This window comes from Schistocerca gregaria, chromosome 7, assembly GCF_023897955.1.
Source record: "Schistocerca gregaria isolate iqSchGreg1 chromosome 7, iqSchGreg1.2, whole genome shotgun sequence".
NCBI classification, from domain to species: domain Eukaryota; kingdom Metazoa; phylum Arthropoda; class Insecta; order Orthoptera; family Acrididae; genus Schistocerca; species Schistocerca gregaria.
In genome coordinates, this window is record NC_064926.1 from 538,750,439 (window position 1) to 538,765,358 (window position 14,920).

A 14,920-nucleotide genomic window follows, 5' to 3' on the forward strand; every position below is an offset into this window, starting at 1 on the left:
GATGGATATACCCTGGGACATTAAATAGGTGTTGTTGTTGTAGTCTTCAGTCCTGAGACTGGTTTGATGCAGCCCTCCACGCTACTCTATCCTGTGCAAGCTTCTTCATCTCCCAGTACCTACTGCAACCTACATCCTTCTGAATCTGCGTAGTGTATTCATCTCTTGGTCTCCCTCTACGATTTTTACCCTCCACGCTGCCCTCCAATACTAAACTGGTGATCCCTTGATGCCTCAGAACATTTCCTACAAACCGATCCCTTCTTCTGGTCAAGTTGTGCCACAAACTTTTCTATCCTCATTAGTTATGTGATCTACCCAGGTAATGGAGTGAAATGGGTGGGGATGGGTGTAAAGAGTATAGAGGAGGGCCAAAGCTTGACTACAGTAAGCTTGGTCAAGCAATGCAGGTTTCAGTTGTTATGCAGAATTGGAGAGGCTTGCATGGGATAGACTACAGTGGAGACCTGCATGAGAGCAGTCTTCAGACTCACGAGTACACACAGTACACTCAAACAGATATACAGCCATACGTTTCTGCTACAGTGGTGGAAATATTTATTGCATCACCTCTCACATTTAATAACTTTTGTTACAAACATTGAATAACTGAGCTAAATTTGCCTGATTTGTCTTGATTTCTATCAGAAATAAATATACACAATAATTTTTGTCAATTTGTTTTATTCTTAATTTTTGTTTCTATAAAAATGTTTGTTTTTATAATTTAACACTTTCTTGGAAAGTCTGCCCTATTTTGTTTGGTATTCTGAAATATGAATACTAATGTTGAAATATGGATACTAATGTTGGAAGAAACACTGCATATTAATGTTGTAACATAACACTGATGGATTTTAGTGTTTGTATTGCCTCATATGAACACACTGTTGCGTTTTATACATTGTTTCTCCACCATGCGCCTTAATGACTGCGTGGCATCATGAAGGCATTGAAAGTATTAACTTTTTAATGTACTCCTCACTTAGTTCATGAAACCACACACGCACAATGGTCTTCAACAGCCCCCACTTATTCTGTGGCTTCTTTTTGGTAATAGCACATCCCATACCTTCCAACAGTTCTCAATAGGATTGAGATCAGGACTGTTTCCAGGCCACTCTAATACTCGAACCACATTTTGTTGAAGGAAAGATTTTACCTGAAATGTAGAAGTACGTGGTAATTAACCAAGAAAGTAATCTGCTTCGTGTTTGTTACAAACATTAGTCATAGGACTCACCTTCAAAGTTCTACGGCAAGTAGCGGAGTCATTCTGAAAAATGCAATTGGAAACACCTCCAAACTGGTCTCTAATGGTTGGCGTAAGCTTCCTTTCAAGGATGCTTATGTAGGCATCTGCATTGACACTGCCATTGATGATGTCCAGACGACCTGCTCCGTGACTGTAAATGCATCCTCAGACCATCTGTCCTTGTGGATGTTTGACTGTACGTGTTATGCATGACGGCAAAGACACCTTTTCTTCGACGCACGAACACTTATCCAACTGAGCCATGCTGATTAAATTTGGACTCGTCTGCAAAGATTACTTCGTTCCACTTCCCTGGTGTCCATGTCACATGTGCCTTTGTCCATTGTAGTCGCTGTTGTCGCATTATCTTGGCCAATAAAGGCTTCCTTCTCGGACAACAGGGTGAGAGTTCAGCCTCCAGTAGTCTATTTCTTACAGTTCTACAGGTTACTGAGGTGTCGCACATTTCTTCCCAGTCTCGCTTTAGTTCAGTTGATGATATGCGACGATCGTTGACCGAAAGCCCTTTCAATACCCTGTCCTGTTTGGCAGTAGACGCCCTTTTGCGACCTCTTTCTTTCTCACGGTCAACATTCCCTTTTTCCGTGTATTTTTTCAGTAACCTCAAAATCGTAGACTGATTAAATCCTGCCTTAGAGGCGATCTCTCTGGTGCTGAGGCCAACAGACGAATAAGCGAGTATAGCGGCTTTTTTTTCTGGCGTTAATTCAACTGACCAGCCCATCTTCTCACTGCAAAGCTTCAACTCAAAATGGCAGTATAAACACTGGTTTCATTGTAAAACCAAACGACAACAACAAAGAGCTGTGTATTGTTGGAAAACATGCGTGAAGAAGTCAGATTATTACGGCAAGAATATGTCAGCAAGGTTTAGCAATGGGACTGGTATCACCTGAAGCAAACTGCTGCAAAAGACAAAAAGACGAAGTAATTCATGGCGATGTAATAAATATTTTCACCACTGTACATTTCAGAGGCTTACACAGGCACAGCCCGCTATTACAAGTAGTCTGCCTTAGGTCAGGGTGTTTGCTACTGCGCACGTATGTGGCTCAGCAGCAGTGTCCGGTGTGCCCGCAGGTTTCGTCCATAAACCGCGTGCTGCGCAACCTGGCCTCGCAGAAGGAGCAGCAGCAGCAGCAGCAGCAGCAGCAGCCGCCGCCGCCCCCGCAGGACGCCGTCTACGACAAGCTGAGAGTCCTCAACGGCCAGCCTGCCTGGCCCCGGCCGTCGCCATCCCCCTGGTGAGTGCCTCTCTCTCTCCCTCCTCCTCCTCTCTCACTCTGACATGCACTAAACAGATACCGATTTTCACTGAGGTGTCTACATCTTAAGGTTTGAATAAATTTTACCAGCCCAATCAAACATCTGTTTTCTAAGATTGTTGGAAATTGACTGCTCGCGTTCAATAGACACAATGAACTTGAAGTTATCAGTAAGTTTGTTCGGCGGACTGTACAAGGTGTGATGTAAGTACGGATTTTTTATATGTGGCACCTTAATACGCACACACATCATGTATTTGTCGTTTCTTCTCTTTGTCGAACAGTCTGCCCTCAAACACGTCATAAACTTCACGACCTGGTATCTTCTGCACGGAAGCACCTGGGCCACGAAGTGAACGACGCCCGCCAGTATAGATTATCTGTTTCGCGTTCACACTTCATCACCTTGTAACCTCCCCCTCATTTATCGACCTTAATGTCAGTGAAAAATTAAACCGCTTGCACCTAATGTAAATTTGGGAAGAGCAATCGTCACCGAAGTTAATTTGTCGGTAAAGTGGGAGGAAAGGGTTACATGTAAATGAAAGGAAAAATGCAAATGAAATTGGTGGAAATTAATTTTGAGAAAAGGATAAAATCAATAAAGAAAGTAAATGTGCTGTCGTTACGTTAACAATTAACTGGCGTTAATTAGATATTTGAGATTTGGGGAAAATTACGGTCGCCAGTCCTATGGACAACTGCTATAATAACTAAAAATGAAAGATTAATGCACATATAATTAGCACTAAAAGCGTGGCAACAGAAGGTTGACACGTGTTGTGTGAAAACTGAATGTTTGTCAGAAGTAATAAATTTCGCCACACTCTGACTTAATTTAGCAAAAGAATTAATAAAACCGGAAAATTTAGAGTTAATTTAGTGACTGAAATTAATAGTAAACTTTGTTTCTGAAGCACTACGAAATTCAATAAAATAAGGTTAGTCATGGGCTGCCTCAACAATCATTTCATAAGCTACTTGAATCTACGCAATTTAGAAATAAGAGATTTAACTTTGAACTTGAATTAAATGATTCTGAACAATTAATAATAGTAAAATGTAGTACATATCAAGCTGAGCTGCAGTCACAGGTAAGCTAAAATATGGTAACAAAACTCGCACTCTTAATTTGTGCTTGTGTAATCTAAATATTGTAACCACCTATGAATACTTAAACTGAACTTTGAAATTAAAGCAGTGAAAAAGAATATTACTTTAATGCTGGCGTTTGAATTTCAACAACACTCGCGCTCATTCCGGAAAAGGAAGGGACCCTTCTTGTCGACACGGTGACCAGGCGTGATGTGCGCCAGCTAATGCTCGACACCGTGTCAGAAAATGTCGTAGCAAGTCGAGCGCCATTACATGCTGCCAAACCCTGAAAGCGCGGCAACTCGCGGGAGCGTCACCCGACACACCTGCTCCACCGCCCTACTCCAGCCCGACTCCGCTCTGCCCGCGCTCCATGCGGCGGAGTTAACACTACCAAAGATCATAAACACTTTGGATCTCCACACGACCTATCGATATAATTGTTCGATAGCATAGTTTTCCCTAGGCAAGACCCAGCATAAAAATGTAAAAATACAAATAGTATTTACAAAGTAAACCAATTTTATATATATATATATATATATATATATATATATATATATATATATATATATAGTAAAACAATTACAATATATAAAGACACAGAAATGTCATATCTTTAGGTAACAAAATAAGGAAAAAATTTATAGTACAATAGATAGAAATAGGAGGATATGCATTTTCGGCGTTACAACCTGACCTGTGGGCCAGGGGTAAACAAGCATTAATGGCGTGCTCTTGCCACACATACTTGGAGGTACTAACCAATCTAAAAAAACATACGACTTGTAATCTTCATATGCAGATGAGGTAAATACTGATGTGTTGTTGAGCAGTACACAGTCCTCAGTCACCAATACAAAAATCTGCAGTTATACCCATTACACCATGTATATGCAGTGTGATATTGCTAAATGGGGACAAAATGCAGGAACGTTCCACCAGGAGACAAAAAAACAAAATCAAACACGATCCAAACAGGCCATGACGGCCCAACGGTGCCTATCGGCCGCCGTGTCATCCTCAGACCTTGGGATACGGAAGGGCGTGTGGTCAGCACACCACTGTCCAGGCCGCCGTGTCATCCTCAGACCTTGGGATACGGAAGGGCGTGTGGTCAGCACACCACTGTCCAGGCCGCCGTGTCATCCTCAGACCTTGGGATACGGAAGGGCGTGTGGTCAGCACACCACTGTCCAGGCCGCCGTGTCATCCTCAGACCTTGGGATACGGAAGGGCGTGTGGTCAGCACACCACTGTCCAGGCCGCCGTGTCATCCTCAGACCTTGGGATACGGAAGGGCGTGTGGTCAGCACACCACTGTCCAGGCCGCCGTGTCATCCTCAGACCTTGGGATACGGAAGGGCGTGTGGTCAGCACACCACTGTCCAGGCCGCCGTGTCATCCTCAGACCTTGGGATACGGAAGGGCGTGTGGTCAGCACACCACTGTCCAGGCCGTCGTCAGTTTTGGTGACCAGTGCCGCTACTCCTCAGTGGAGTAGCCCCTAAAATCGTTGAAATTGCTCTGAGCGCTATGGGACTTAACATCTGAGGTCATCAGTCCGCTAGAACTTAGAACTACTTAAACATAACTAACCTAGGGACATCACACAGGTCGATGCCTGAGGCAGCATTCGAACCTGCGAGCGTAGCGGTCGCGCGGTTCCAAACTGATGCGCCTAGAACCGCTCGGCCACCACGACCGTCGAAGTAGCCCCTCAATTGGCGTCACAAGGGCTGAGTGCAGCCTGTTCGCCAACGGCATTTGGCAGACCCAGACGGTGACCTATGAAAGTGCTACCCGGGACCGACAGAGTTCAACTTGACGGGAACCGGTGTTAGCACCGTGGCAAGGCTGTTGGCTGCCTCAGAGAATAAGGAACAAGAAAGGTTGTATGGACATGTCGGAAATGCGTTGCAATGGAAGTGCACCTACATCAAGATGAGGACGCAAGAAATTTTTCAGTGACGCCAGTATCAGCAACTGGCAGCTAAACGCTAAACATGTTGACGTCTCAAAACTTCTACAGCAGTCAACCTCACCACTACAGATCACCGCTCTTCCGCAGCAGTCAACTCCAATAAAGTATGGTGCACTTAGACTGCTGTGGCAGTCTACCATAGTCAGAGGCCAATCCCGTAATTCTACCCCTTACTCCAGAAAAAATCACATTGTTTACATAAGGCAACATTTCACAAGAAAGTAGCATCCTGGCGTGCCAACCACGATTCAGATGCGGCAGAGTGTTACATGAAACAAAAACCGGTTGTCATTGTCGACGTTCGGCAATGAAACATAATTTCGAGAATCGGTGATAAAACATTTACATAATTCACCACAGGCGGTATTGGGAAAAAGCCCATGGAAAGACGGAGATGGCGGTGCCTGCAAACGTAGTGTAAGCTGAATCCACACTCTCCACAGAGCCACAGTGGTCTCTCTCCTAATGCCCGTCACGATGCCGTATCTAAAAGGCATACCCAGAACCTGAGGTGGCTTGTTCTTCAGGCTGAGAGAGAGCTTGTGCTCTTCCCCATCACGTCTACGTCTCAATACATACTCCGCAAGGTACCATACAGTGCATGGCGGAGTGCACCTTGCACCGCCACTAATTCCCTTTCTTCTTCCACTCACAGATGGGGTGAGGGGAAAAACGACTATATGTACCTCTCAATGAGCCCTAACTTCTCTTATCGCGAAATGTACACTTGCACCAGTATGACTGTTCTGCAGTCAGCCGAAAATGCCAGCTGTCTACACTTTCTAAACAGGTATTCGCATCTCAGATCACGAAGCATCTCTTTTAGATGTATTAACCCCGATCCTACCAAACAGCACGCCTGTGAATTTCTTACGTGGCTTCCTTTAATCCGACCTGGCGGGGGAGCTTCTTCATCTCCCAGTACCTACTGCAACCTACATCCTTCTGAATCTGCTTAGTGTAGTCATCTCTTGGTCTCCCTCTACGATTTGTACCCTCCACGCTGCCCTCTAATACTAAATTCGTGATCCCTTGATGCCTCAGAACATGTACTACCAACCGATCGCTTCTCCTGTTCAAGTTGTGCCACAAACTTCTCTTCTCTCCAGTAAAATTCAATACATCCTCATTAGTTATGTGATCTACCCATCTAATCTTCATCATTCTTCTGTAGCACCACATTTCGAAAGCTTCTATTCTCTTCTTGTCCAAACTAGTTATCGTCCATTTTTCACTTCCATACATGGCTACACTCCATACGAATACTTTCATAAATGACTTCCTGACACTTAAATCTATGCTCGATGTTAACAAATTTCTCTTCTTCAGAAACGCTTTCATTGCCATTGCCAGTCTACATTTTATATCATGTCTACTTCGACCATCATCAGTTATTTTGCTCCCCAAATAGCAAACCTCCTTTACCACTTTAATTGTCTCAGTTCCTAATCTAATTCCCTCAGCATCGCCCGACTTTATTCGACTACATTCCATTATCCTCGTTTTGCTTTTGTTGATGTTCATCTTATATCCTCCTTTCAAGACACTGTCCATTCCGTTCAACTGCTCTTCCAAGTCCTTTGCTGTCTCTGACAGAATTACGATGTCATCGGCGAGCCTCAACATTTTTATTTCTTCTCCATGGATTTTAATATCTACTCCGAATTTTTCTTTTGTTTCCTTCACTGCTTGCTCAATATACAGATTGAATAACATCGGGGAGAGGCTACAACCCTGTCTCACTCCCTTCCCAACCACTGCTTCCCTTTCATGCCCCTCGAATCTTATAACTGCCATCTGGTTTCTGTACAAATTGTAAATAGCCTTTCGCTCCCTGTATTTTACCCCTGCTACCTGCAGAATTTCAGAATTTGAAAGAGAGTATTCCAATCAACATTGTCAGAAGCTTTATATAAGTCTACAAATGCTAGAAACGTAGGTTTGCCCTTCCTTAATCTAGCTTCTAAGATAAGTCGCAGGGACAGTATTGCCTCGCGTGTTCCAACATTTCTACGGAATCCAAACTGATCCTCCCCTAGGTCGGCTTCTACTAGTTTTTCCATTCGTCTGTAAAGAATTCGCGTTAGTGTTTTGCAGCTGTGACTTATTAAACTGATAGTTCGGTAATTTTCACATCTGTCAACACCTGCTTTCTTTGGGATTGGAATTATTATATTCTTTTTGAAGTCTGAGGGTATTTCGCCTGTCTCATACATCTTCCTCACCAGATGGTAGAGTTTTGTCAGGACTGGCTCTCCCAAGGCCGTCAGTAGTTACAATGGAATGTTGTCTACTCCGGGGGCCTTGTTTCGACTCAGGTCTTTCAGTGCTCTGTCAAACTCTTCGAACGTTACAGAACTGTTTTTATTACTCACAAGAATTACCTTACAGTTTCCACATTTATATGAAAGTGTTATTCATCACACGGTACACACATTCTGCGCAACAGATATTCTGTACCCTCCTAAAATCACGACTAGACTTTTCGGTACACTGCACTGCCATCAGATCGCTGCCCACCTTATCCCCCAGACAGAGAATAGCAGCAGTCCTATCATAGTTCCCTGCGTACTCCTGACGATAAATTTGCCTCCCAAGAGCAATCGACATCCACGACAACTCCCTGGGTGCTGTTTCTTAAGATCTCATTCACGTATCTGACAAACTATTCCGCATGGTCCGTCTATCGTTAACAGCCTGCAGTAATGCATCGTGTCAAATACTTTACGGAAATTGGAACTGACAGTTGCCTTCCATTCATGTTTCGTAGGATATCGTGTGAGAAAGTGGGCGATCGATTTTTTACGCACTGTTTCTCCGCGTATTGTCACTATTCAGGTGGTGAGCAAAAACCCTTCAAAACCTTCCCCGACGAAGAAGCGCTGTGAAAGTACTTACACTGAAGAGCCAAAGAAACTGGTACACCTTCCAAACGTCGTGTAAGGCCCCGCGAGGACCCAGAAGTGCCGCAACACGACGTGGCCATGGATTTGACTATTGTCTGAGGTAGTGCTGGAGGGAACTGACACCATGAAGCCTGCAGGGCTGCCTATAAATCCGTCAGAGTACGAGGGGGCGGAACTCTCTCCTGAACACCACGTTGCAAGGCAACACACATATGCTCAATAATGTTCGTGTGTGGAGCATTTGGCGGCCAGCGGAAATGTTTGAACTGGGAAGAGTGCTCCTGGAGACACTCTGTAGCAATTCTGGAAGGGTGTGGGGTGTCGCATGGTACTGCTAGAATTTCCCAATTCCATCGGAATGTACAAGGGACATGAATGGATGCAGGTGATCAGACTGGATGCTTACGTACGTGTCACCTGTCAGAGTCGAATCTAGACGTATCAGATCACCCCAACCGCACACAGTCCACACCATTAGAGAGCCTCCACCAGCTTGAACCGTCCCCCGCTGACATGCAGGATCCATGGATTCATCAGGTTGTCTTCGTATCCGTACACGACCAACCGCTCGATAAGATTTGAAACGAGACTCGTCCGTCCAGACATCACGGTTCCACTAATCAACAGTCTAAAGTCCGTTTTGATGGGCCCAAGCGAGGCGTAAAGCTTTGTGTTGTGCAGTCGTCAAAGGTACATGAGTGGGCCTTCAGCTCCGAAAGCCCATATCGATGATGTTTCGTTGAAAGTTTCGCACGTTGACACTTGCTGATGCCCCAGCACTGAAATCTGCAGCAATTTGCGGAAGAGTTGCACTTCTGTCACGTTGAACGATTCTCTTCAGTCGTCATTGGTCCCGCTCTTACCGGATCTTTTTTCGACTGCACCGATGTCGGAGATTCGATGTTTTACAGCATTCCTGATATTTACGACACACATGAAATGCTTGTAGGGGAAAATCTCCACCTCATCGCTACCTCGGAGATGCTCTGTTCCACCGCTCGTGTGTCGACTATAACACCACGTTCAAACCAACTTAAACCTTGATGACTTGCCATTGTAGCAGCAGTAATTGATCCAACAACTGCGCCGGACACTTATTGTCTCCAACAGGGGTAGCCGACCGGAGCGCCGTACTCTGCCTGTTTACATATCTCTGTTTTTGAACACGCATGCCTGTACTAGTTTCTTTGGCGCTTCATTGTGCGTGCTACTCACGTCACCGTTCGGTGCATGGTGAAGGGTAACTTTTGCCACTACTAACCATTGTGTGTGATGGGGTGCAGGAGCATATTTAGTATTTTGTAAAAGGTTGGCTCTGGTAAAGCGCTTGCTGGCCGTGCGTTGCAGGTACCCAGCCGGGGGATCGCCGTTCGCGCCCCTGCAGCCCAGCCCGGGGTGCGCCGTGTTGGCCGACCCGGACCTCGACCTCCACACCAAGAAGGGTAGGTCCGCCAACTGCGCCGCTGCACAAGCCCTTCACTAAAGGAATTCCAAAATAAAACTCTGTTTCTGTGAATATATATTCGCCGTGCATACGAGTTCAGTTAGCCCAATCTGTGCGACTTTTTAGTTGCTGTGTAGGTGTGGGAGAGGGTCAGAGAGGGGGATGTGAATATGGCCAGAAAGAGTTGGAGGAGAAGATGGACAGAGCGAGGGGATGGAGCTGATGAACCTAGAGAAGATTAGGAGGGGACTGACAGAGAGAAAGGGGGAGGACGAGATTGTCAGAGAGAGAGAGGGGGGGGGGGAAGAGGGTTTAGATATAAAAGGCAGGCGCCACATGGAGGGGAACGGTGGGCAGATGAAAAAGGAACATGAGGGTGACGGATAGAGGGATGGACAGAGATAGGAGGAGGAAGAGGAGGAGCAGGAGGAGGAGATTAAGAGAGAGGGGGTCAAGAAGAGATGGACAAAGAGAGGAAGAGCCGGAGATGGAGAGGGAGGAGTAAGCAATGGACGGAGTGGGTGGTCAGGAAGAGCTGGGTAGAGATGGAGGGCTGAACAAGAAATGTGATCACTATATGTACAGTGGTGAGATCTCTATAAAAATGGATGAGAGAATTTGTATTAAATTCTGCTACAGGAACGGAATAGACTACGGTATAGTAGTTTTATAAAAGTTAAATATTGATTTTTTTTGTAGTCTGCCAGGTCTAAAGCAACAATTATAAAAGCTTTTGGAAAAAGTCCGTGAAAATGTTGAAGAGGACGAGCGCCATGGACGATCCACAACACCATCAACCTATGAAATCAGGAAAAAAATGAAGGAAATGATTACGAACTGTCGTCGGGTCACAGACAGAGAAGTCACTGCTGATGCTTAAACATCATTTGGCTGTTTCCAAGAAATGTTTTCTGTTGTTTTTGGAACGGAACGTGTGACAGCAAAATTAGTTACAAATTTGTTGAATTTCGAAAAGAGACGGCGAGTAAAAGTTGCTGTGGAATCGCAAGGTAAAGCAACGACGATGCAGAGTTGTTAAAACTTGTCATAACAGTTGCCGAAACATATAACCACGGATATGACATCGAAACTAAAGATCAATCGTTCCAGTGGAGTACTTCAGGATGACTAAAACCGGAAAAAGCTCGACAAGTTAACTTTATGCTCGCCCTGTTCTTTGATAACGCATTGATTTCTTGCCAGTAGGTCTAACGATCAATAACAAGTACTCCTTAAAAGTTCAACGCTGTTAACGTGAAAAAATCGGAAAAATGTCCCAATTTGTGGCGAAACAATTCATGGCTTTGGCAGCATGATAATGAACCTGCTTACACTTCATAACTGTTCGTGAATGTTTGGCCATAATAATACTGTAAAGATGTTCCAACGTCCACATTCGCCAGAAATGGCCCTATGTGATTTTTTTATGTTTCTAAAAATAAAGAAGGCCTTGAGGGCTCGTCGCTTTGCAGGAATAGACAGTATTTTTTAAGTAGAGTCTTGTTCGATAGGAAGCAAGGGAGAGGATGTTGTTATGGGTGGCCGGTATCCTCATTCTGCATACAAATGCACACGTGGATTAACACAGTTCTTTACTTGCATCTTGAATAGAGTCCATGTTCGTGGTACAAGCTCATCAGTAATAGTCCTCTTGCAGACAATGTTGGTAATCTTGATAATACAATCTTTAGTCTTGCTAGACTGGTCGCTATGCGCTGTCGTAACCTGAGACATGAAGACAGCCCGCACTGCAACTAACTGACAGATGCCAAACTGGAGTGTGAGCTAGTGATTCAGTGAGGCCCCACGGACAGCGGCGGCCGCGGCGGCGGCCTAAATACATCCTGTCGAGAGGGTGTTGGCGGCATGCTGCTTGTCGGTGTGTCTCTGGCCTCTCTCGTGATACGCGCTTCATCCGGCGCCCACTATCAATCTTCGCGCTTCATCTTTACTGACCGGTGTGCTGGCAACAGCTTAGGACAGTGCACTTTACGCATCGCTGAGACACCTAAAATCCACCAAACAGTTCCAGAAGTCTTTCGGAGCTCGGAAAAAGCAATGGCGTATCTAACGGGGGGCTATTTTGGAAAAGAATAATATTTAAATACACTAATAAATGAAATTACCTTCGAAAAAGAAAAATTCTCGTATTTTTTAAACGCACCTTGAGCACTCCTGTTGAAATGCTCAGGAGAACTCAGCCAGGTAGCAGGGTGACGTTTCGGCGGGTCTCATTCTCACTACTTCGAGGCTTAAATTGTGAGAGGTTTTCGTAAAAAAACTTTTTTGTTTATGGAGTTGAACATGTTTAGGGAAACAGAGAAATGGAAAGATAAAAGATGATCCATCACCGTCAAGTAACCGTCCGTATCGCCGTACAGACAGGAATTATGCTTTCAGAATACAGTCTGGAAACAAACCCTAGGTTGTGGCTAAGATATGTCTCTGCAATATCCTTTCTTCCAGGAGTGCTGGTGTCGCATGATGTGCGGGAGAACGTCTGTAAAATAAGGAACCGAGAACCTGGTGGAAGTATAGCGTGAAGGTGGGTTGTGAGTCATTCTTTGACGGATCAGTTGATGAAACAGGACGAAAGGCAAGGATTCTAGTTTCGCGTCTAAGTTCGGCACATAGTTTTAATCCGCCAGAAAGTTTCAGGAACCACATTAGCTGCGTAACTGAGAAATACTTTTGCTTCTAATACGAGCTTGATTCAAATATGACGAAAATAGTCGATTACGTACATGACGTCTTTGTTAGTCGAGTTTTCATCCTGAATAGTGTGTGATGTCTTGGTGAAGATCACGTCATCTGCAAAGAGACACTTGCGATGTAGAACAGTAGATCAATAGGTGAGAGACCAATAACAGCCTTAGCAGCGTTCGAAGTGCCACAAACTGGACTCCGAAACTTTGGGGACCTCTCATGGAAGGTTCGTCATAGATCAGTTTAAAACAATTGCCTGTGGAGCTTAAATCTGTCGCAGAAGTTGCAATTTCCCTACAAGCTGCCGGTGGCTGGCGTGAAGGAGGAGGTCGTTGTGTGTGTGTGTGTGTGTGTGTGTGTGTGTGTGTGTGTTGTGTGTGTGTGTGTGTGGGTGTGTTATGAATGGTGCGTGCGTGTGTGCGTCACTCGCGGCGATGAACAATGACGCCTTCATCGTCCATATCGAAATGGGAACACTTGCATTTTTTTTTTTTTTTTTGCAAAAATGCATTTTGGTTACTTGTAGTCCATCACAATCAGCTCTCTATTTCTAGACTTTTGGAGATTGCCATTTGATCTCGCAAAAGAGATGACGCTGCATGAGCATTATGCTTCAGCAGTATTAACCGCTCATCACGGGTTGGCAAGTCGTAACATGATTTTGGAGAAGTTTAAAGTTTGTGTGTTTCAGGGTATAATATCAAAGCAGTTCAGTTCATATTTAACTGATGGGAAAGCAAAGGGTTAACTTAAATAGCTCCTGCAGTTGTCATGACGAACATTTTTATGAGAGTGCAAATTAGTACTGGCGTTCCATTGGCTTAAATTCTTGTACCATTCCTGTTTTTACCTTACATAAATGCCTTTCAATTTTGAGCTCATAAAGCAGAAATAGTGCCCTTACCTGATGTAATCGTAATAATCAAGCACAACGTGGCTGCAAAAACAGAACGAGCAATAACTGAAATACTGAAAAGTGTTACATATTGGTTGTCAGTGTACGGTCTACCATCTAACTTAGAAAAAACACAATCTGTTCAGTTACGTACGGAGAAAGATACGACATCATCATCGTTAACAACAACAATTAGAAATAGCTCACATCGGACTCTGCCACTTACCGATATCATATGGAATAATTTTGTGGGGCAATTTCCCCACAGAAACAAAAGTATTCACTGGACAGAAATATGCTTTAAGGGTAGTATGTGGTATCCATCCTCGAACTTCAGCTAAGTAGTTTGTATAAAAAAAGTGCTAATAACAGCCTCACAATACGTTTACTCCTTTACGAAGTTTCGTGGAAGAATAAAGAACAACTGATACATAAGAACAGCTGTCGTAAATACAGCGTGGTCAGAAACACTCTGTAAACCTTGTAAGGGCGTTTCAGGGTAACTGATAAGAAAAATATTCGATACGTTACGCCGTTTCCGAATTAATTAGCGAATCATGCCGTTGCGTACCCGATTTCAAGCGGCCCGTCAGATACAATTAGTGTCAGATGGTCTCATAGCGTAGATGGCAGCGCACGAGACTGCTCAGCCTTTGGTTCGGGCTCCAACCTTCCTGACACCGCATGTCCAATTTTTGTGTCGCTCACTAGTTAGCTGTTAGGTTTTAGGAAACCAAACGAATAACACGTTTGGCGACACCGTCTGTGGCGGGCTACTTGAATTTGCGAGGAACAGCCTAATTGCCTAACTTAAATGTTAATTAATTTGAAGACGCTGCAATGTATTGAATGTTTCTCTTAACAATTATTTCTCAGCACGACCTACCCTACAACAGCTTTACAAGCTTTTCAGATTGCCGCTGACTATGCTGTATGACGTAGGAAAGAAAATAGCCTCTGGCACAGAGAAAAGAAAAGCATGAGGCCTCAAAAACAGTTGCTCTGCTGATATACACTGTGCTTCAAAACTTAAGGGCGAGCTACATAAAGTAACATTACATGTTAACTATTCGGTGCAAATGAAAGTAAGTCCGGGAGCATATTGCATAGTTTTGCACAACAGTGTCTAGCGAAAGTTTTAAAAAGAAATTGAAGTAATTTATACTTCACAATTTCTTCTAATCCGTAAAAAACGTACAAGACTCTAATGCGTTTTTGAGTTACACTAATCAACATTTGTTGTGAATTATTATTAAAACAAAAACAGTTATGTAAATTGTCAGCATGTAGTCGTATTGTCACAGAGGAAAGATATCTTATTTGTTAACCTACTGACACGTTCTGCATCA

The 14,920-nt window shown here is 44.1% G+C and overlaps 1 protein-coding gene across 1 annotated transcript in view; it reads left to right on the forward strand.

Annotated features, from left to right (window-relative positions):
• LOC126281621 (paired box protein Pax-6-like) overlaps window positions 1-14,920 on the forward strand; it is a 411,130-nt gene that overhangs the window by 261,225 nt on the left and 134,985 nt on the right. The window contains exons 7-8 of the mRNA XM_049980743.1: window positions 2,336-2,520; window positions 9,874-9,968. Coding sequence (XP_049836700.1) covers window positions 2,336-2,520; window positions 9,874-9,968 — 280 coding nt within the window. The remainder of the gene's footprint in view (window positions 1-2,335; window positions 2,521-9,873; window positions 9,969-14,920) is intronic.